The following is a 22113-nucleotide window of genomic DNA, read 5'->3' on the forward strand; positions in this document are numbered from 1 at the left end:
CAAGGGAGGGTCAACTCTGTTTCCAGTGCCATCTGGGGTCTTCCACTCACTGTTTTTCCCCCAGGTGTTTGAGATTGCTGAGGGCACGGTGGGCAATATTGGCCCCACTCACAACTTTGAGCCCCCTCACTATGATGGCATCGAGTGCCTGGCCATCCAGGGAGACATCCTCTTCAGTGGCTCCAGGGACAACGGCATAAAGAAGTGGGATCTGGAGCAGCAGGAACTTATCCAGGTCTGAAGGGGAGATAGAGCACAGGTCCTCGGGGTAACATGGGGCAGAAAAGTGTTGCTGCTGGGGGTGTGGGGGGACCTTTGTTCAGGGAGCTGGTGCCCATGTTCTGTGTCGAGCTAACCAGGGAGGGCACTCCCATTCCTGGGAATCTGGCAGTGCCTGTGTGAGGTGGCTCTGTACCCCTGTAAGTTCGTGCTGTACGGCACTCAGGATTGCCAGCTCCTCTGGGCACACAGCCTGCTGCAGCACCAATTGCAGTGCTGGGTGTTGTGTTCCTCTCTAGAGACAGGATTGTTGTCTCCTGCCCAGGGGACAAACCAAGCCGCAACTTCTGAATCCATCCCCTTGGCCTCCCAACTTTGCATCACTAGCCCCACAGTCCAGATCAGCCCTGGGGTGACAGTGAGAATCTGAGCCTCCCAGGTTGGGTGCCTGAGGCTGCTGGTGGTGCTGCAGATGAGGTTGGTGATCAGCTCTGCTCTGTGTTCATACCTACAGCAAATCCCCAATGCCCACAAAGACTGGGTCTGTGCCCTGGCTTTCATCCCCGGCCGCCCCATGGTGCTGAGTGCTTGCCGAGGAGGCATGATCAAAGTCTGGAACGTGGACACCTTCACCCCGGTTGGGGAGATCAAAGGGCATGACAGCCCCATCAACGCCATCTGCACCAACTCAAAGCACATCTTCACCGCCTCCAGGTGAGCCCTGGGCTTTCTGCTCCCCAGAGCCCCTGGGAGGTGGGAGACCCCTGGATTGAACAGTCATCCCTGGGCCTGGGTGGGTTTGTGCTGAGTGGACAGGGAGCAGGGAGGGAGGGAAGGGGGGAATCTCACAGCGTTCTAGTCCCTCCTCTCCTTCATCTCATCTTGCCCACCTTAGCCTGCCCCGTGACACGGCCTGCCCCTGCAGTGCCAAGAGCTGTTCCCCCGGCTGTCCCCTGCCCACACTCCGGTGATGCCCCGGGTTATTCCCCATGCAGGGACCCCTCTCCCCTGGGGCTGGGCATCCTCTGCTGCTCTTGGGGAGCTCTTTGGCAGCAAGACTCTGATATCCTCTTTTCCACCATGTCCCTTTTCTCCCTTCCTTTTTCTCTGTCTCTCTCTGTCTCTCCTCCTCCCCACCTCCCATCTGTGCCACAGTGACTGCCGGGTAAAGTTATGGAATTACGTGCCTGGGCTCACCCCTTGCCTTCCACGACGCGTCCTTGCCATAAAGGGCCGTGCTACTAGTCTGCCTTGACCCTTCTGCTCTTTCTGACTCTCTTGCTCATGCACTCTTCTTCTGTCTTTTCTTTCCTTGTCTCTTTCTCTCCATCTCTTTCTCCCTCTGTCTTTCTCTCTGTTGCTTGCTTTTGCTCCTCTCTTTTTCTTTCTTTTTCTCTGGTCTGAGCTGCTTCTTCACGGTATGAAACTATTTTGCGTTTTTCCTCACTTGATAAAACTTTGCTAGAAGTGACTTGCCCCTTTGTCCCAGCCATACCCCTGCATTGTTTTGGTTTGCTTTTTTTTTTTCCTTGCCAAGTGCCCACATCTACTGTGGAAGCCATGGCCTGCCCGCACCCTTGCATGGATGGTGGGGCGGGAGTCAGCAGCCACCCCTGAAGCAGCCCATGCTCTGGGGAGACCAAGCAGAGCAGCTCCCTGTGGTATCACTGCTTTGACCTAGTTAGAGCTCATTCAAGGGGTACAAGAGTCCTGTTGTCAGGGTCAGCCCTGGAGGTCACCATTTCCCTTTGTCCCCAGCTGCTGCTGGTGGGGTGAGCTGGAGGCTGAGCCCCATTGGGCCTGCCTGCTCCCCAGAACGGATTGGGCAACCTCCTGACAAGAGAAAAGGGCCGGGGAGTCTTGTGGGCTGCATGCTGCCATGGGCTGGGGGTGGGGAGTGTTTCTCCTTGCAGTCCCTCTCTGCAGCGTGTCTGCAGGGCTCCTGCGGGAACCCCTGGGTCATGCCGTCCCTCTCACCTTTGTTTCTCAGCGACTTGACCGTGAAGCTCTGGAGCGGTAGGAGGCTACCCGCGGGGTCAAACTAGGAACTGCAAAAAGATGGGAAGACATGACAGGAGGGTGAAGGTCAGGGTACCTCTCCCTCGCTATCAAGACCTGGTCATCTACAGGAGCTCAGCCCAGGGATAGGGATTTCTTTGTGCCTGACCCAACGGGGTGGATGATGTCCCATCTGGTACTTTGAGCACTGCCAGCTCCTGTGAGGAGGCAGCTCTGTGGAGCACCGACAGCTCCACCTTCCCTCCTGCTGAGGTTTCTTGATGGTTTTCCAGTGACCAGGAAACGTTTCGTCTTTCTTCTCACCCACACTGCTGTAACACCTGCCAGGACTTCTGGGGGTCAATGCTCCTTGGCTCCTTCTGAGACACCCAACTCCCTCCTGCCACCATGGGCTCATGTGGCCTCCACCGAGATGTGCTGCTTCTGTTCCTGTTGGCTCCGGGGCTGGTTCCTGCAGGAGTCTTTCTCCACTCCATGGCCACAAGAACATTTGGTGTCTGCTGCTTCTTTGGAGACGTTACTCGTGGGACAGCCTCTCTGCTGTGGAGGGTCTGCAGAAGGATTTCCAGGTAATCCCATTGTTTCCCATCCTCTGTCTGGCTGTTCCCAGTGGTTGGCGGTGTGCACCTCTGAGCTCCTTTGCCATATCCCAGCTCTGGAGGCATGGCAAGCCTGGGAAGATCTCTGTCCAGCAGCTTTCAGACAAACCCACTGCAGTTCCCTTAGACATTCTCCAAACCCCAGTCATAAACACAGCTGACCCATGGCTCTCAGGCTCTTCCCTATGTGCCCACCCTGCTCTGCAGTGGGGAAGGGAAGGGCTGCTTAACCCTGCTCTTGACACCTTGGCCCTCAGCAGGGTGTTGTGGTGGGTTCCTGCAGCATGTTAACCCCCTTCAGATGGAGAAATGAAGCAAGAACAGAGGTTACAGGGCAAAGAAGCCAAGGCTGGATTTGTCACCCCCACCCCTGTGGCCCATCTTGTTTTGCCATCACTGGGAGCTGGAAGCTGTAAATCCTTCCCCCAGGCTCTGCTCTCAGCCCTCTACCTGGGAGGGGGTAGCTCAGGTTTGGCCCGTCAGCCCCTGTGGATCCAGGAGCCGAGAGGGCCCAGCAAGGCCTGGAGGAGCCGGAGGACGGACCAGGTTGGAGTCAGCTATGTCAGGAGCAGGGTGAGGAAGGGGTTGCACACACTGGTCTTGCACAAGTCCCCTGATTCACCCCGTGTTTGAAGGACAATCCTGCAGTGGAAGATCTCGCACAGTCCAATCTCCATGAAAGGCTGGGGGCTTCGTCCAGGAGTGTTTCCACAAGGATGCAGCTTCTCCAGGGTCCCTCCTCCCTCTCTCCTATTCAAGGGGCTGGCAAGGCCCTGGTCTCACACTGAAGCTTTCCTCCATCTCTCCTGTGGCCTGTTGGACCATCCCTGGCTCTGTCCTGCCCTGGGCCAGGCAGGGCTTCTCGTGGGATGACCAAGGAGACCCTGGGATTGGTGCTCTTGCCTCACACACTCTCACTTCCCCTCTGTCACAGAAGCAGCAGCGTTTGAACTCAAATATAAGGATTTCTCCACATGATCCCACCAGCACTGAACTGGAATCTCAATGGCCAGAGGCTCTGGGACCTGTCCCATAAAGCACAGACCGGTTTCCCTTTGCTTTCTCCAACCATGGTGACTCGTGGACCAGCCCCAGATCATTTGCCACCAGCCCTTGTTAAAACCATTCCAAGCGGAGTGTGGGAATGCCTCCGCATCCTGAAAGACAGGAGTATCGCTATTGATTTGATGGGGGGGGATTGCCTTTTGAGGGGGAAAAAACCGATCCTACTGGCTTGCCTTGGTGGAGGGCATGATGGCGTGTGTGGGTGTGACACTGCCCAGGACAGTGACCGGTCCCTTGTGATCCACCCAGGACGGTGGAGAAGTGGTGCCAGTGCTGGCAGCTCTGGGCTGCGTGCCCGGCGGGACTGGAGGGGGAAACAAAACTGCACAGGGCACCACGTCTGCCAGAGTAACGCACAGATGTAGGGGCTGGAGGAGGTGTTGCCCTCCAAGCCTGTCTTGGAGAGGGTTTCCCTGCTCATTCCTCAGCCAATTTAACCTTTGCTTGCCTGGAGGTGGGGGCGTGTTTGTCTGTAGCCAGGTGTACCATGTGCATCTGTGTCTGCACCAAGATCTCCAGTGCCTGACCTGAAACCTCTCGCTGCTCCCTGCTGAAGTCGGTGAAGGGACCTGCTCTTGGGGGGGTTGGGGTCAGACCTGACTTGCCTTTTGCCACCAGTTTCTTCCTGTGTGTAGGCCACAAGTCCTCCTTAATTTCCCAGGGCTGAGTGGCCAGTGTTGGGATGATGCTGAGCATCCCCCTCAGTGCTACATCCAGCAGCACATTGCGGTGGCTTCAAGGCTTTCACAGCCTGCAGGTGGAGGGAGCAGCAAGTGTCCAGAGAGGGGGGGGTCTTTGAAGCAAGGGGTGACTGTGATCCCTCTGTGTCTGTGTGTATGTCTTAGTATCTGTGTGGGTTGGTATTTCCCATACTGGAGAGCGTTTCTCAAGTGTTGATCTGGTTTAGCTACCTCACGGTGCAAGCTGGGTGCTGTCATCATTGGGTTTTGTTTTGGGGAGTTTACGTTTTTAGTTTTTTCTTCTCTTAATTATTGTTATGGTTTTGACACTTGAATTCGTCCTGGGGACACGTGGCCTCACCCCCACCTCACTGCATGTCTGAGCCGCCCCTTGTGTCCCCCTCCCCGCCTCCTCCTGGGTAGTGCAACAGGACCAGCATCCTGCTCTCCCCTGTGCTCCCAGCTCTCACCTTTGCAGTGGTGAGTCACATCCCCCAGCTGTCACAACACTGGTATTTTGCTCCCATTGCTGGTGGGATGCTTGGACTGAGGCTCGGCGTTGTTGCCGTTAGCTATTGGGTTGATTTGCAGCCTGGCATTGGTCCCTCTTGTCCCTTTGAAGGATAGAAAGGGACCTCTGAAAGGCTCAGCTCAGCTTGTATTCCTGCTTCTGCTCTCACAGATACTCTCTGTGGATGCAATGAAGCCCTTCTTGTCTGAGTAATGTCCATGCAAAGCACATCGCTGGAATGGGCTGGTCCTAGGCCCCATTTTCCAGACCCTGCTGTAATTCGGTGGCAGCCTGAAGCAGCAGGGAACTGGTGCTGTAAAAGCCTCCGTCCAGGGTGGGGGCAGTCTGTGAGAGAAGCTGATTCTTGTGTGTGATGTTTGATTTTTCACCCCCAAAATGTAGTTGAATCTAAATCCTGTCCTAGGCACTGAACAGAAACCAGGGTAACACTGGACCCCCCACTTTACCCCCTGCTCGGGGCTGGGGAGGTGACACAGGGCTGTACCCTGCTCCCCTGGCACAGTGGGGTTTGGGAGGGGGTTCACAGCTCTGAGCCACGCTGTCAGTTTGGAGGGGCAGGTTCCCCCAAACATTAAAGCACAAGGTCCCAACATGTGGGTGGTCTGGCAAGGGTGGCCCCTTGGACTCTGGTCCTTCAGAGCTCAGACTGGGGCTGTGGGCTTGGACAACCAAGGTGGAGGTGGGGCTGGGGATGATGGTGAGGGCTGTTTGCTGGAGGAAGCAGGTGAGCTGTTTCATCCTTTTGCACTGAGCTGGGCTGCTCCCTTGGGGCTCAGGACTTGCACTGCTGCATAGCTTAAGTCCCTTCTTGTGGTCTCTGAGCCCCTTGGCCAGCCCCTCCATTGCAGGGGCAGTTTGGAGCTGCCTTCACACCATGCACCTCGTTTTCCTTCACCCTTGGGTGCCTTGGTTTGTGCCAAGGGTGTGATGGTACCTGCAGTCCAGGGAGGTCCTTCCCTTCCTCAGATCGCTGGGTGATGCTTTTGTCCCTGGGTCCTGACTCTTGCTCCGTGGGTCTCCTCCCTCCGGCACACAGGGGCCAGCTCCAGCCTCTGCTGAGGGCGTAGTGCTGGCCCAGAGCTGAGCTTTGCACACAAGGGGTGGAGATGACTCAGGAGCCCAAAAGCACTGGGCCCTCAAACCACTGTGAGCCCCCCCAGGGAGCTGGGCACTGCCCGCGCCCTGGCACCCCCAGCTCTCACGGCACAAAAGGACGGGCTGGCGGTGCCTCTCAGCCTGGCCAGCTGCAAGGAGCCGGAGCACCAGGGGCCTGTCTCCGCCAGGTACGTTGTTCCTCCCCAGCACCTTCAAGCTCAGCTGCTGTGGGGTCTGGGATGCTGCCTCCTGCCTTGGTGCTGCTCCCCCAGGCGCTTGCCCAGAGCCCCTGTCCCAGTCCTCCCCTGCCCCATGCTGGATGGGGTCCAGGTACAAACCCTGCAGAGCACAGGGCTCCCACTTGCTTTTCACAAGCTCACTGGAGCTTTACTCCATTCCACAGGCTGTACGCCCTCCGGACCCCCCTTCACCCTTCTGGGGAGGGAATGGGGGCCCTGGCCCCTCCACATGCTGCATGGTGCTCCAGCTGAAACTGGGAGGGAGCCCAGCACAGCCCTGACCCCCCAGGCCTGTTCTGGCTGCCTGGACCCCGTACCCAGAAAAGCACAGGCCTGCACCTTCCTCCTGCCCCCAAGGGCTTGTCCCCTTGTCCATACCAGCTCTGCCCCGGTACCTGCCAGCTGTTCTGCATCCCCCACGTCTTTGAACCACCCAGTACCCTCCAGTCCAGCCCTGTGGCAGGGCTTGGGCAGCTGCAGCGTTGCGTCACCTGCTCCGTCACCCCTTCCCGCTGCACAAGTATCGCAAATAGCAGGTGCCTTTTCTTGCTCGGAGCTGTTTTCTAGAGGCCAGCTCTTGTGAAGGCTTTTTTTTTCTCTGCTGGGTTGTGCAGCCCAGCCCCACGGTCTGGGTTTGTCAGAGGACAAGGTGTGTACGTATATTTTATACCTCGATGTGTTCCTGTAAATAGTGTAAGTTATTTTGGTCTCATGATGTACATGTTTTTTCAATGGCTGTGTTTGTTCTTTGCCTTTTTGTCTTCACAAATAAAATGTACTGAGATGAAGTGACTGAGTGGCGATGGCTTTGGAGAGGGGAAGAGCACAGCTGGGAACCGCCCATCCCATCCTGGTGGCAGCGGGGCTCGGGGAAAGGATGGGTGAGCCGATGCTGCTGCAGCCCAGGTGTTGTGAGAAGGTGGCCTGCATCCTTTCTTTCTTTTCTTTTTTCTTTTTTTTCATTCAGGTTGGAAAAGACGCTCGCGATCATCAAGTCCAACCCTCAGCCCGACTCTACAAAGTTCTCCCCTACCCCACATCCCCCCACAGCTCATCCAAACGGCCCTTAAACACACCCAGGGATGGGGACTCCACCCCCTCCCTGGGCAGCCTATTCCACTCTCTGACCACTCTTTCTGGGAAACATTTGTTCCTCATGTCCAGTCTGAACCTCCCCTGTTGCAGTTTAAAGCCGTTCCCTCTTGTTCTGTCACTAATTCCCTGGGAGCAGAGACCAGCACCAACCTCTCCACAACGTCCTTTCAGGGAGCTGTAGAGAGTGATGAGTCTCCCCTCACCTTCTCCTCCTCACACTGAACAGTCCCAGCTCCTTCAATGGCTCCTCACAGGATTTATTCTCCAGACCCTTCCCAGCTCGTTGCCCTCCTCTGCCCTCACTCCAGCCCCTCGAGATCTCTCATATTGAGGTGCCCAGAACCGGACACAATCCTCACAGGCCCTGAGTCCGCAGGGGGGGACTTAAGGGGCTGAGGTGGAGGAAGCATAGACCCAGCCCGCCTGGCTCTGCCCATCTCTCCTGCCGAGGAGGAGGAGGGGAGGAAGGGTCCAACCAGGTAGTTCAAGCCAGAGTGGCCGCCACCCCCCGCAGAACTCAGAGCATCCCCCTCCCGCAGCATCGCATCGCTCCCCCGAGGCGTCCCCATGTCCCCGCGCTGGCGGCGCCCTGGGCTGCGGGAGGTGCTGCGGGGCAGGGGGTCGGTTGCCCACAGCCCTGCCCGGGCTCGGGGGGCAGCCGGATCCCCCGGGCCGGGCTCGGGGGCGCAGGGGCCGGGTGGCGGCCCTGGGGACAGCCGGCAGGTGGCAGCGGCGGCCGCGGCACGGCTGTGCCCGGGGCTCGGCAGAGCTGCTGGGGCTGGGGGGCAGCAGGGACCCCCCCCCGCGCTGGCCAGGGCGGGGGGGACCCGGTGCCAGCGTGTGGTGCTCGCTGCGCACCCAGAGGTGACCTGTGTAGGCACCGGCCTGTGCCCCCCAAGACACTGGACACTCACCTGCCCCAGCCCCAGGTGCTGCAGGGCGCGGACGGGGGCAGCAAGCTGTACCCCCAACTCCGCAGGGCAGGGCCTCGGCCCCAGCAACCTCCACTTTCTCTTTCCCATTCAGCCAGCACTGGTTAAACTGGTTGGACGGAGCAGCTGAGCAGGGAGCTGCCAGCCAGGGGCCGTGTCCGCACTGACCACCCCGGATGTGGTTCCTCCAGGCACACACCCCGCCCCACATGTGGGGCACCCCACACCCTGCTGCCGCCGCAGGGTGAGAGCTGGGGGCCCCCCAGCCCTGGGCTCAAAACACACCTTGGGGTGCTCATCCCGAGCGCAGGACCAGCCCGGCCCTAACGGTGTCTGTGGAGGGCTGGTGGCACCTGGAGCCACACCTGTCCCCAGCACCGCATCCTGTGTCACCCTCAGCCCATGTCATGGCTTATCTTGGTGTGAATCTCCATACCTACAGCCGCACCACGGTGCTGCAAGGGCAAACAGGATCTGTGGGGCAACAAATATGGTGTTATCATGGGCCAAATTACATGGGCAGGTAACAGCAGTAGCATCCCCCTCCCATCTGATGTCCCAGCCACTCTCTGCACCACAGGCACTTTTTCTTGCTGGTTCTTGTGTCATCAACTCACTTCAAACTCACGACCACCTCTTTCTCACTGCGGCAAGACACCAAGCCTAGGCTGGCAGCACCCTGTGCCATGCTTCCCACATGCCTGAAGGTGCCCTGGCAGCTTGGACAAGCAGCAAGGGGTCAGCAGGGACACATCCCTGGGAGCCACCAGCTCTGGCAAGGAGATTGTGGCAGCCCTCTGCCAGCCAGGAGAAGTTGCCCTGAGCCCATCAGTGCTGCAGCTGCTCCTCAGCAGTGGAGGGTCCCACGGGCACTGTCCAGCAGCTTGATGCTGCCCTGCGGCTCTGGGGAGGGCATGGGGACACCCCAAGAGAAGCTTATGCTCTCCCATGTCCCTGTCCCTGGTGGACACTCCCCCACTGTCATCTTCTACCCACGGCCTGTTATAGGGCCTGGGTTGTGGCACATCAGTTGAGCAGATGGGCAGGGAAGGCCATTTCTCCAGGTCAGAAAAGCAGAGGGTGCCTGCAGGGTGTTGGGAAGGATTGCTCAGGTTCTGCTGACCTCCTGGCTCCCAAACACAAGCAGAAGGAAAGGGGCAGGCTGGGCCCCAGGAGGACTCAGAGGGCTCCCAGTATGTCAGGCACACATGGGGGATGTCACCTGCTGAGGTCACCTCTCCCATCGATGCCATAGCCCAGGTGCGTGGACTGACTGTGGCACTTCCCCAGGGTCTGCTATGGGCCTGCAAAGAAGGGACACCTGGGACAGGGGATGCTCAGTGTGGTCCATGCCAGAGAGCGCCATCAGATCCCCCAGGGTGGGGAAAGCTGTGGGCGGGCTGGGCAGGCCTTGGGCAGGAGACTCCTTAGCCTGTGGTCCAGGGCATGGTGCAGAGCTGCCATGTCCCACTCCGCTCCAGAGACACCTGCATTTCAGCAGTGGGTGGAAAATGCTTCCCCAGGGGCAGGTTTCTAACCACAAGCACTGGAAGTCCAGTCAGGCGGCCAAGTCCCCAGGCACAGTGGAGCCCTGGGCTCAGTTCCCGCCTGAACACAGGCTTAAGGCTCTATGTCTGCCCGGCACCCATGTTTCCCCCCATGGTCTTGGCTTGCCCTGTGGGAGACATGGCAGGGGCTGCTCCTGGGTGTGGGGACGTCCCTATGCGCTGTGGGATGCTGTGCCCGGGAAACAAAAGGGCCTGGCAGCACCCAGCACTCGTGACTGTGCCGTGGAGGAATGAAGCTGGGGCAGGTGATCAGCTAGCGTGACCTGGTGCCTCCTGGCTGGCACGCTGGCCCTGCCTGCCCTGGGGCCACAGCACGGCATGGCAGCCAGGGTGACGTGACAAGGGGGATGGGGCCCACAGCCACCCTACCCTTGCTGTCCCATGGGCTGAGCTAGAGCATCCATGTTTGTGACAGTCTGTCACCACCTTGTCACAGGATGGTTTGCTACCAGGCACCGGTTTGAAGTGACAAGGACCTAGAGGTGGCTGTGTGGTGCCAGGGTCTGCCCTGCTCACACAGTGCCCTGGGTTTGCGCCAGCTCGTCTGTGGCATGGATGTTACTGGCTTGGTGAAGCACCAGCACCAGGCAAATGGGTGCCAAGTTGTTGACTTGGACTGGCCTGGGGCTTCTGTGCCAGCACAGGGCTAAAACCAGCATGAACCTATCCAGACAGGGTCCCAAGTACCCCTGCCCAAGAGCCAGAGGGGTGAGAGCCACCAGAAGGTAATTCCCCAAATGCATCCCACAACCTTGCCTTGTCCCCTTGGCACGGGTCCCTGGTGAGTGTACGTGTCTGCCTGTGCCAGGCGCTTGTGAAATGGCAAGGAATGGGCCGTCACAGCTCTGCAGACTGTCCCAGACCTCCCCGCAGGCAAAAATAGACCCATCCTAACAGAGGGAGCAGCAATATTCAGGCATCTGCCTGGTCTTTGCTCCATCCCCACACAGACCACCCATCCACACCTGAGTGCTGCTCCCAGCATCTGCCTGGCTTGGTCACTGGGTCCTTCCTCCCCCTCTGGGAGAAGCTGGGCCTGTGCCAGACTGGGGAGCAACTGAGCCTGTTCTCCAAACGTGGCCGGGGCACCCATGCGAGCAGTCGCTCCGTATGAGGGCTGGGCTGCCCTCCGCAGCAGGGGGATGCCACATGGCGGGGTGGGCACCCAGGGCAGCACTCCTGGCCCCTTTGCCGCGGGCAGAGCCCCAGGGAGGGATGCACAGCCCCCGGGGCCTGCTCTGGACTTGCTGGGTGTGTTTGCTTGGCAGCGGCAGCCGAGTGAACCTGCTGCTGCGAGCAAACAAACACGAGCCGGGCAAACAGCAGTGAAGAAAACACCCCACGAAGCTGGTGTGGGTGAAACTCTGGGCACCAGCAGGGCAAGGGCTCTGACAATGATTAAACTGGCCAACCCAGATTTCCCGGCAAGGCAGCGCTGGGCTGGGACCCGGTGGTTCATATTATGCAAATCACCTGGATCTGGAAGCATGAACGTTTCGGGCTGGAATTCCCCTCGGGCCGCCAGATCGCGTTACCCCGCCCGCTCTATAAAAGAGGAGACGCGCTGGGCTTGCCCATCGGCACCAGCCTCCCCGGGCCCATGAGCAGTGGCTAGCGGCCGGGCAGGGTGCACTTCGTCTCCCCTCGCTGCTCTCTGGATTAGCTGCCCCCCCCCAGGATTGCCATCGCAGAAGGTACCAAAGCTTTTTCGTCCGGGGCCTGTTGATGTCCGCCAGCCCAGGACGGCTGCTTTGCTCCCCTCCCTGTGCATCTTTGCTCTCACCGGGGGATGTGCTTGGTCGTTCCTCACTGCGCGCCTGTTCTCGCACCGCAGCTGCGCACCCTTTCAGGGGCCCAGCGAGACAGCCGTCTGGAGGCCCTCCCTCGCTCCAGCCCCCAGGTTTTGTCAAGCGAACAGCAAGATTTGGCTCTTCCACGAGGGCCAGGCAGGGACTTGGTCCCCTCCTGGCTGCAGAGTTACTGGGATGTGCTTCTTGCGACTGGTTGAGAGGACTGGAGCTGCCAGCGCCGCAGTCCCTGCAGCGGGCGGTGGGGCAGCGGGTGTGCCAGCCCCAGCACTGCTGGCCGTGGGGCTGGGGAGTGCTCGGCGGCTGGGTGCCCTGCAACACCATGCTCTGCCAGCCACCCACTTGCTGTCCCTTTGTGTTGGCTGGTGAGGCCAGGCTGCTGGGGACTGGGGCTTCTCTGCAAGCACCTTGACGCTGTGTCCCCGGTTTGCTCCAGCTCAGCCTCCCTCGCTCCCGGCCCCCGGGGCGGTGGTGAGTCAGGCCCCAGCCCCGGCCGGCGGGTGCTGGGTGGGTGTTTCTGCAGAAGTGACCTGAGAGGTGACGATGGGTGGAGGGAGGGAGAGCCTGGCCTCACCCAGCCCAGCCCCAGGGATGCTGCAGGTGCTGCGGGCTCAGGTCCCCCGCCGCCTCCTCGGGCCGGGGCTCACTGTGGTCTCTTGGCACAGAGCTTGATGGCGGGATCTTGTGAGATCAGCAACATCTTCTCTAACTACATCAGCGCCATGTACCAGCCAGACGAGGCGCAGCCGACCCTGGATGTGCTGGGACACCTTGAGGATGACAGTGCCCTGGGGCTGAGCCTCCCCGCCAGCCAGCCCCCGGCACAGAGCACAGGTAGGGCTGGGGGAGAGGTGGTGACTGCGCAGGGGAGGCAGCATGCAGGGCAGCAGCAAGGCAGTGCCGCTGGCTTGGGTGAGCACTGTAAGGTCCAGGTGCCACTGGGGCAGTTCAACAGCTTGCACCATGCCTCAGCTTCCCAAGGGGTGTGTTGGCTAAAAGGCTGCTGGAGGAGACCCTGAGTGGCACAAGGTGCAGCTTCTTGGATGCATATGGGGGATGAGGGACTCCTTGCCCTCCTCCTCAAGCACACCCCAGGGGATGGGCTGCCCGGGCTCACCAGGAGAGCATTTCGGAAGTACAGTCCTTGTGCCGGGGGTCTCCCTCTGCCAGTGGGACCATCATGGGATGGCCCCAGGGGAGGCACGGGGGAACACACCAGCAGAGCAAGGTGAATGCCAGCACAGAGGGGACAAACTGCACCAAAACCAGCACATGGCACACAGTGCTGGCACGGCCGCCCTGCCCCTCAGCCCCGCTCTCTGTCTCTTGCAGACAAGCCGGAGTGGTTCAGTGAGCTCCCGTACTTCTGGACCAAGGTGCAGGTGCTGGAATGGATCAGCTACCACGTGGAGAAGAATAAGTACGATGCCAGCTCCATTGACTTCTCCTGCTGCAACATGGATGGGCACGCACTCTGCCACTGCACCAGGGACCAGATGCGCCTCATTTTCGGGCCCCTGGGGGACGAGCTCTATGACCGCCTGCATGAGATCAGTGAGTGTCCCAAAGTCCCCTTCAGCTCCAGGCCTGGCAACTTGAAGCTTGAGGCTGGGACCTCCCCAGCCCAGGACCCCGTGCTTCCAGGGCACTGCAGAGGCTGCCCGGGGAAGGCTGCACTGGGGAGACTGTGCAGAGGGATGTGAGGGCACAGACCAGAGTCCAGGGCAGGGCTGGGCTCAGCTCCCAGTATGCACCATTCCCCTCCATACTGAATAAGCATCGCTAATCCCAGTCCCCCCACCCCTGCAGCCTCTGATGAGCTGAACTGGATCATTGACTTGCTGGAAAAAGAGGATGCGACTTCCCAAGAGACCTTCCTGGACTCCAGCCACCTGGGTAAGAGAGAGGCTCCAGCCAAGCCTTTTCGCCAGGGACCACGTGCTGGGCAGGCTGGGCTAACCCCTTCTTCCCTTCTCTGCCCCTTCCAGAGCTGGGAAATCCCTGTGCCAAGGAATTCCTTGAGGACATGAAGCCCACAAACCCTTTCCTATCCACAGACTTCACCTGCTTGCCTGGTGCCATGTCCCCAGGCAGCTCTGATGTCTCAGGTCAGTGTTTTGCCCTGCAACAAGCTCCCTTTGCTTGCCCTGATCTGGGAGATCAGTGGGGAACTGCCCCACCACTAAGGGCAGGTTTGCAGCAGACTGCCTGCAGGGCCTGGGGCAGGGGGGCAGGGGGGAACCCGGGGGAAGCATTTCCAGATTCCAGCGGATGGTGGTCCGAGCCCTGTCCCTTTGCCTCCTAGGGCCTGTGATGTCCCACAGCCCCAACTCCCAGGACTCCGGTGGAAGTGACCTCGACCTCGATCCAACAGAAGCAAAGCTTTTCCCTGATGGTGAGTTGTTGGCTTCCCACTGGGAGCTGGGAAAGGAGGGCTTGCTCCCAGGCACTTCCAGCAACTGCAGAGAACATCCTGTCTGGCGGTGATTTAGGGACAACACCCGAACACCCATCCCCATGCTGTCAAGGAGGGGGGGGCGTTGATTTTCTGTGCACCGTGGGTCTGTTTCTCTCTGTTGAACATGGCAATGGTGCAGGCTCTGGGGCAGAGCTGGGGTAGGCAGGGCAGCAGGGAGCTTGGTGGGAAGGGGTAAGTGGTAGGGTGAAGGCTGCAGCCAGAGATCCTGGGCACTGAAAGCTGTGTTTTCAGTTTTGATCTCAGCTGGTGATGATACTGGGGATGTTGGGGATGCAAAGAAGCAGCAAGGTTTGGGGAACAAACAGCATGCTGCTGCCCTAAGCGTGGTGGCACGGATGAGGGTGGGATGAGGCTGGAGGGAATGGGGAGACCTTGCTCACAGGGGGATCATTCGCTGGTACCTGGGCCTCAAAAGAGGGTGCAGCCCCTGATCTCTCCCCATGCCCCAGCCAGCTCTCCCCTGTGCTGCTCCTGAGGTCAACATCTCTGTGCCCAGGGAGAGGGGAGCTGCAACCCAGCAGGCTCGGCAGACCATAACATGTCCCCTTGTCTGTGTGCACAGATGGCTTTGCAGGGAGCAAGAAAGGGGACAGCAAACATGGCAAGCGGAAACGGGGACGGCCCCGAAAACTCAGCAAGGAGAGCAGAGACTGCCTGGAGAGCCGGAAGAGCAAGCACTGTACGTGGACCCTCCAGCCCAGGAGCGGGGACTGCCTCCACCAGCTTGGCTCCGTGGTGGGGAAATGGGAGGAAGGGCCATGTCCACTGGCCATGCCCCTTGGCAGGGGGGTTTAGGGAGGTCCAAAGTGCAGGGACCCACAGCATCTTCCCTGCTATACAGCTTGCTTTCCTCTTCCAGCCCCAAGAGGTACCCACCTGTGGGAGTTCATCCGAGACATCCTGATCCACCCCGAGCTGAACGAGGGGCTGATGAAGTGGGAGGACCGACGGGAGGGCGTCTTCAAGTTCCTGCGCTCAGAGGCGGTTGCTCAGCTCTGGGGGCAGAAGAAGAAAAACAGCAGCATGACCTATGAGAAGCTGAGCCGAGCCATGCGGTAAGTGCCCTCCCCTGCCCCCAAAGGGGACCTGCCCCACAGGGCTGGGTCAGACCCACCAGGACTCACCCTCAATCCCCCACAGCAGCTCCCCAGCATGTGGGGCTGCATCCAGAGCCCTGATTCCACCTCCAACTCCTCCAGATATTATTACAAACGAGAGATCCTGGAGAGAGTCGATGGGCGACGGCTGGTGTACAAGTTTGGGAAGAACTCCAGTGGCTGGAAGGAGGAAGAGGTGCTCAACCGGAACAAGGAGCTGTAGGACATCTGGATGAGCCAGGGACTGACAAGCCCCTTGGGGCCAGCCCCAAGCTGGGCTCCTTGGCAAGAAACTTTGCCTGCAGCTGTATCTGGAAGCTGATGCCCTGTGCAGCGTGTGAAATGCTGACCCTTGCATGGGCACACTCGTGCGTGATGGTGACTGCCGTCACGGAGCTGTTTAAAGCTAATATTTTGGCTCCAGTAGGTTATTGTAAACCATTATTTCCCTCGCTGGATTTGTACCTCCGACTGGAGTCGCAGTGACTTTGGCTGTTTCAAAGCCTGGACAAACAGAAAGGGGAAGAGAAGTTCGACTGGCAGCTGGCACGGCAGGGAGAGCCCAGCAGGTCTCCTGCTGTCACCCACCTACTGCCCGGGCAGAGGGGCAGCACCACCGTCTCACCTGTGATCGGACGGACCTTGTCCCAGCTATGGAGTCCTCCCCTGTCACTGCTTGCACCGTGCTGAAAGTGCCCACCGTCCTGTTTGCTCTGCGTGCGATGGGTGAGCCCCCCCCATGCAGCAGCTTCTCAGTTTGGCACCTGCTGAGAGAAGACGGGAACATTGTGGAGCTTCACCTGGCCCTGGAGAGCCCTCAGGGGGGAGGGGACCAGGGACAGCAGGACCGCTCTGCATTTCCAGCCCAGCTGCCTGTATCTGAAAACAGGCCTTTTCCCCAAAAGTAGCTTCTAATTTATGTAAGACCAAAAAAAACCACAGAATGAATGTACAGATATATTTTTTCATTTGTAAGATGTTCCCGTGTGAGAATGTGCATTGTAGGGCACGCACGTGTCTCGTAGCAGGTGGTGATGCTCAGCTGGACTGAAGCAGTGTCACAGGGGCACAGACTGGCTCTGTGTCAGCCACAGGAGGGGGATGCCAGCCCAGCCACGCACCCAGCAGGTGCATGTGGTTTCCTCCTTTTCAAATGGGAACATAAGAGGAATAAATTGTTGTTTGGTTGGGTTTTTTGTACCTCCTGTCATTTTGCTTGTTCTTAAAGACATAGTGGGGACCAAACTCATGCGGGAACCCCATCTGCTACCATCCCTCCTGCCTGCTGTGGCCTGGACTTGCCTGGTCATCCTGGTACGGGGTCACAGGATCTTCCTTTGGATGAGGTGGGCTGCTTGTCCCTGGGCTGGTGGGAGTGAGGTCTGGAGGCCTTGTCTCAAAGCCAGCCATGCAGGGGCATCTTACACCCACTCTCAAACCCTGGTCCTCCTGAGGACCCTCCAGAAATTCAGCCATGGCACTCATCTTTGCAGGAGGGTTTTCCTGGAGCACCAGCTCCAAGCCAGAAGCAAATTCCTGGTCCCAGAGCCCAGTCTGCTGTGGTCTGGTGGGGGCAGGTCTCTCAGCTCCTTCCACATTAAGGTCCCCAGACTGGCTGGGGATCACAGGCTGCGGTAGGACCTCCAGCCCCCGTCTGGCCAGTGCTCTCTTCTGAGGCGTGAAGGGACATAAAGAAATAGCACAGTCACTACAATATGTTTAAGGCTTGCTCATCTTCCAGTCTGGCTATTTGGGAGCCTCTCCTAGGACCTGGGTGCCTCTCAAAGACCACATCTTCAGGAGGGGGGACTGCTAAGGCCTGACAGTGTGGACAGCCCAAACACACCATCTGCCCCTTCTTGCTCAACAGCAACACCAGACTTCCCCAGCTAGCCCAGCCATGAGGAGGCAGGGAGGGTGCCCCAGGGGTGCTGGGAGGATACCTCTGACCCACAGGATGTCTGTGGGGTTGCAAGAGGGAATTCACGGGGTTGGGGGCCAAGCAGGTGCTCAGGTATGTTCCTACCATGAGCTTGGCAAGCAGTGGTCCATGCATCGCTCCCAGTTGGCATGCATCACCTGCATTTCATGACGAGTATTTCTCAATGCTGCTGGGCACCAGAGGGTCTTGTTGCCACCCCAACCTCTTGCTGGTGTACAGGACCCTGCTGAATGTGGCCATGCAGGGGGAGCACTGCTCAGCTCCTATTCATGCTCTGAGCTGGGAGTTTGACCAGGTCTGGGATGCCCAGGCTAAAGCAATGCCATATCCTTCTGGAGTGACTAAGGAGGGGAGCCAGCCCACCAGTGGTGGGGGTGAGGGGAGTTTTTGGAATGCCCCTAGGCAGTAAGGGTGCCTTGCAAAGCCTGAGATGATTTTTTGGCAGGAGGACCCAGGTATTGTTCCCTGACTGCCCTTCATTAGTGCCGGAGACATGGTGCAGTTAAAAATCACCCATCCCACACTTGCAAGAGTGACCTGATGCAAAAGAGAGAAATAGAAGTCCTTCAAAGCAAGGTCTCACATGGACCATCTGTGCTGTCTCCCCTGAGCTGTCCTGGCTGCAACAGCTGGAATTACCCAGTCTGCCTGGCCCCAACTTGAGGGTGAGGCTGGTGGCTTAGAGCATCCCCACTGCCGAGCCACTATGCTGCTGGGGGAAGCCCAGGCTCCTGCTTCACCAGGATGTGGATAACAAGAGATGGGTCCAAGGGCTGGGGGAACCACAGACCCTGCTTCAAGTCTCCCATCTTGCTTTCAAACTCCCAGTGGCCATGGCCCTGGGCACCCTACTTCTCTGCCAGCAGCACCCAAGTTGTGGACTTAGTGGAGGCTGAAGGACCTCCTGGAGACGCTGCAGTAGCATCAAGGGCATGGCCCCCTTGCCTTGCCATGGGCCAGATCCAACCTCTTCTGGGTTCAACTGCTGTTTATATGAGGAGTTGCCTTGCTGGTCCAGCTGGGATGCCTGGTCTCCTGTGGTCATGCCATGCCATGCCATCCCTTGCCATGCTCACCCTTGCAATTCAGCAAGACATAAGAGGGGGTCTGCAGTCATGCAGAATCCCAGGGATGACAAAATCATATGGAAGACCTCCATCTCTTGCCTTCTAGTGTGCTGGGATGAAGTTGTACTGCTCCCAGATCCACCTGCTGAGATAAGGCCATCAATGTTGCCCTGTGGTGCAAGAAGAGGTCCCAGTCCCTGGGTGTGAACCAGGAGCTAGTCCGTGGTCTGGGCTGCAGCCAGACCTCCGTCACGTTCCTTGCATAACCTTCCCCAGGGAACAGGTTTTCCCAGCTGGCGTCTGCTGGCTCCAGCGGGTGGAGAGTGCTCCAGGTCCATCCCCGACCTCCTGGAGCTGCTGCAAGGAGCAGGCTGGACCTGGACGGCTGGCAGGAGGGACAAGGCCCAGGTTCTCAGGCTGCCCATGGAAGAAGCATGTGTGGGAGGGGGCTGGGAGGGTGCTTGGTGGCAATCAGCATGTCCAGGGAGAGGACACTGAGCAGGACAAGCCCAGGTCTCACAGGAGTGGTCTGTTCTTCTGGCTGCTGTGCTTCCAACTTTGGGGTTGTGGGTGAGGTGTTTATTCTTCATCAATAGATAAACCTGGCAGGTTGGCAGGGAGAGGGGAGCACTTTGTCACGCAGCCTGCTGCCCTGCCAAGCGCACCTTGTTTGCTCAAGCAGTTTAATTTCTTTCTCGCTGTGGTTTGTGTTACTTAACTGGCCTGGGACAATGTTTAACCAGCTCCGGCAGCAGCAGGGAACCTGTCTGCCTCTTCTCCCATGCCCCTGGTGTCCCCAGCACCCGCTACTACCACCCCACTGCCATTGCCAAGTGGGGGGCACACCAGCTGGGAGGCTTGGGGCAGAGGTGTGCGGTCCATAGACCCCTCAGCTGTATGGGCACCCTGGGCCAGAGGAGGAGAAAGAGGCAGGGGTGTGCAGGCATGGGCTGGGGGACCAGATCCTGCAGCCTTCCATGGAGTCTGCGTGTGTCTGTGGCACAAAGAGCCAGGGAGGGCTGAAGGAGGGCAAGCAAGGCCAGACACACACACATGCACATGTGCACATGTCGACACACACTCAGGGTAACCCCTACAGTGACCTCCAGGCCTGTATTAAGCCAATCCAGCAGAGCCTCCCAGCATGCTGGCACAAAAAAGAGATGATTTAATTGTTTTTTTAATCTCCCTGGAGGTGCCTGGATTTTATGGCTGTGGCAAGTGATAGAAGAAAATGGAGAAAAAGAGGATTTTCTTCAAAAACAACCTCCCTTAAGACACATACACTGGGGTCTGCTGGGGGACTTTCCCCACTGGGTGATCCCAGGCTGAACATATTTCTGGTACACAGTTCCCATGGAAATAATTTGGTCGCCTTTCAAGTCTGAGCATTAAAGTGGGTTTTCTGTCCCTCAAGACCCCCCCCCCTTCAGGGACACAGGGGCCATTGCTGATCCCTGGTCCCAGTTAGGGAAGAGGAGGGCAGTTTGCCCTGGCCAGTGCTTGTCTGCGACCCGTGGACCCAAAGAAAGCTGCTGCAGCTGAAACGTGTCAAACATGGGAGCAGAGAAATGGGGCAAGGGGAGAGGTTTTGACTGGGCCAGCAAGAAGGTGTCCAATATCCCACATGTCAGATCATGAACTGCCCCTGAGCACAACAGCATGACCTGATTTTCCAGCTGAGCAGGACTGTGGCCATCCTTGCAGCGGACCAGGCTGGACAGGAATGGGGTGGGAACAGGGGCAGCCTGCAGGAGGCAGAGACCACCTCCCTAGGATGCCCCACTCTCCCTTACACTCCCACTGCCTTTTCTTCAAGCTGTCCCTACGGGCTTTCACCCTTTCTTACCCTCCTGCCTCTGGCTCAGTACGGTGGGGGACCATGACTGAACCCCCTACTGGGAGTGACCGGGGATGTGGGGTCCCAGCTGCCTTCCCACTGTCCTGTGTAAGGGAGCTCCCAGTAGCACAAGAATGGAGACTGGCCCTAGTTTCACAGAGAGGGCAGGAGGAGAGAGCCCAGGTGTGGGATCAAGGCAGCACCTGACCCAAAAGGAAGGTTGACTCAAAATATCCAGTGTCTTCTTTCCTCGGGGGAAACATTTTTTTGGTCGGACATTTCTTTGCTGTGTTTCTCCCTGGGGTACCTGGTCAAGGTGGGAATCAGCCCTTCAGACTCTGGGAACAAGATTACAGAAAGAAAGAAAGGTGTGTGAATTTTTGGGTCTGGTCCTCCTAAAAACATCCAGGTGGGAAAAGTCTTGGAAGCCTGTGGGAGACATTTATTGCAGCATTGTTCTGCAGCTGTGACAAGAAACCCTCTCCCTGATGGATTTCACCTGGCACTGACCTTGCCAGTCCCTGACCAGCCCCAGGTTTGCTTCATGCCACCCAGGCTAATATATCCCAGGTTTCAGGACTGCCTGTACCTGGAGGAGGTGTGCAGGATTTGACATGGACAAAACCAGGATCCAGAGTACCCAGAGTCTGCCATGGAAGTTGTTAGAGAGCAAAAGTGTCAGGCAGTTTGGACTGCCCAACTGTTTTGGGTGCTTTTCCAACAGTGGGCCAGATTAACAATCAGCTGGCATAAATATGCCTGGAGAAGCATCCCCCTGGTGGGGCAGCCCATCTGCAGACCCCTGAGTGGGCCTGGGAGCAGCTGAGGTTAGTGCACAAGGGTGGCAGAGCAGGGCAGCCACGGTCACAGGAGGGGCTGTGCTCTGTGGACAGACATCCACTGAGCTGGGAACAAGGTACACCTTGAGGACCAAGGGCATTGCATGGGATGGGATCTCTGCATTTATGGGGGGAGTGAAGGATGCGTGGCAGGTTGCGGTCCTGGGAGGGGTCTTGTGGATGGAGCTTTAGGGGATGTGCTGGGGGCAGGAAGGCGAATGCTGCTGGGGGACATGCTGTAAGAGATGGGGGTGTTCTGTACCTTCTGGAAGCTGAGTAATATGAGGGGAGGGTTGTTGCTCAGGTGTGATAGAGAGGGCAGAGTTATTGCCCAGGGGATATATATCTATAGAAGCTGGGAAGGATAGTGCTGCCAGGGGTTTGTAGCAGGGTGCTGTCATGGCAGGCTCAAGCCCAGCCTGGTTTCAGGGCTGGGCAGGCATGCCCGGGGCTGGGCAGGCCCCCCAGGGCTGCGTCCCTCTTCCCCAGGGTAACAGCAGTTACCTGGGCTCCCAGACAACGCTCCCCCCTGCCTTGCAAACCAACAGTTTCTTTGCTAATTGCTTCCAGAAGTAGCCGCCCCGGGGGTGTCTGGCTCGTTCAGGAGAGCTACCCACTGATGGTAACTCATCTGTTAAAACCCTGGGCTGTTTGGTTGTTAAACAAGAGAGAGGCTGTTCCTGCTGTAGGAACGGGGAAGCCGCTGTGGTGGCTGCCTGGAACCAGAGACAGCAGGTGACCAGAGGCCGGGCATGCTGGGGAGCAGCCCCAGGGCATGGGGGTACCACCTACACGCCTCCTCCTGCCCATGCCCATCTACCCCTTTCCCCATGGTCAGCACTGCATCCAAGTGTCTGCATCCCACCCATCCTTTGCCTCTAGCCTGAGCTCCCAGGGGTCTGTACTAGGAGGTCCTCTGCTTGCCTCCCTGGCACTGCAGCACATCCAGCATGCAGCTGGAGGGTTTGGGCTCCCCAAACAGTTGGGTCCTGGTTGAC

The 22113-nt window shown here is 58.5% G+C and overlaps 2 protein-coding genes across 5 annotated transcripts in view; both read left to right on the forward strand.

The window, feature by feature from the left end:
- Positions 1–7236, forward strand: part of KIF21B (kinesin family member 21B) — a 43023-nt gene extending 35787 nt beyond the window's left edge. For 2 of the 4 annotated variants that reach the window (XR_012632139.1, XR_012632140.1), the window contains 4 exons: positions 65–235; positions 734–933; positions 1375–1637; positions 2210–7236. Coding sequence is in view for 2 of the 4 variants with exons in the window: in XM_074893604.1 (XP_074749705.1) it covers positions 65–235; positions 734–933; positions 2210–2264 (426 nt within the window). In the remaining 2 variants the exon portion in view is untranslated. The remainder of the gene's footprint in view (positions 1–64; positions 236–733; positions 934–1374; positions 1638–2209) is intronic. The other 2 variants (XM_074893604.1, XM_074893605.1) reach the window with 1 other exon arrangement.
- A 4399-nt stretch (positions 7237–11635) lies between these two features.
- Positions 11636–16627, forward strand: ELF3 (E74 like ETS transcription factor 3). Its single transcript, XM_074893840.1, has 9 exons — positions 11636–11737; positions 12517–12685; positions 13184–13405; positions 13661–13747; positions 13840–13959; positions 14157–14246; positions 14893–15009; positions 15190–15385; positions 15530–16627. Exons 2-9 carry the CDS (start codon positions 12523–12525, stop codon positions 15648–15650), a joined length of 1116 nt encoding a protein of 371 aa, XP_074749941.1. The 5' UTR covers positions 11636–11737; positions 12517–12522; the 3' UTR covers positions 15651–16627.
- The last annotated feature ends 5486 nt before the right edge of the window (positions 16628–22113 follow it).

The sequence above is a fragment of the Strix uralensis genome, chromosome 24 (assembly GCF_047716275.1).
Source record: "Strix uralensis isolate ZFMK-TIS-50842 chromosome 24, bStrUra1, whole genome shotgun sequence".
In the NCBI taxonomy this organism is placed as follows: Eukaryota; Metazoa; Chordata; class Aves; order Strigiformes; family Strigidae; genus Strix; species Strix uralensis.

Bases quoted from the DNA above. Each gene is read 5' to 3' on its own strand.
- ELF3 (XM_074893840.1), top strand. From the start codon at position 12,523: ATGGCGGGATCTTGTGAGATCAGCAACATCTTCTCTAACTACATCAGC. The intron at 14,247-14,892 runs GTGAGTTGTTGG...CTGTGTGCACAG, and splicing joins AGCAAAGCTTTTCCCTGATG to ATGGCTTTGCAGGGAGCAAG. The intron at 15,386-15,529 runs GTAAGTGCCCTC...CAACTCCTCCAG, and splicing joins AAGCTGAGCCGAGCCATGCG to ATATTATTACAAACGAGAGA.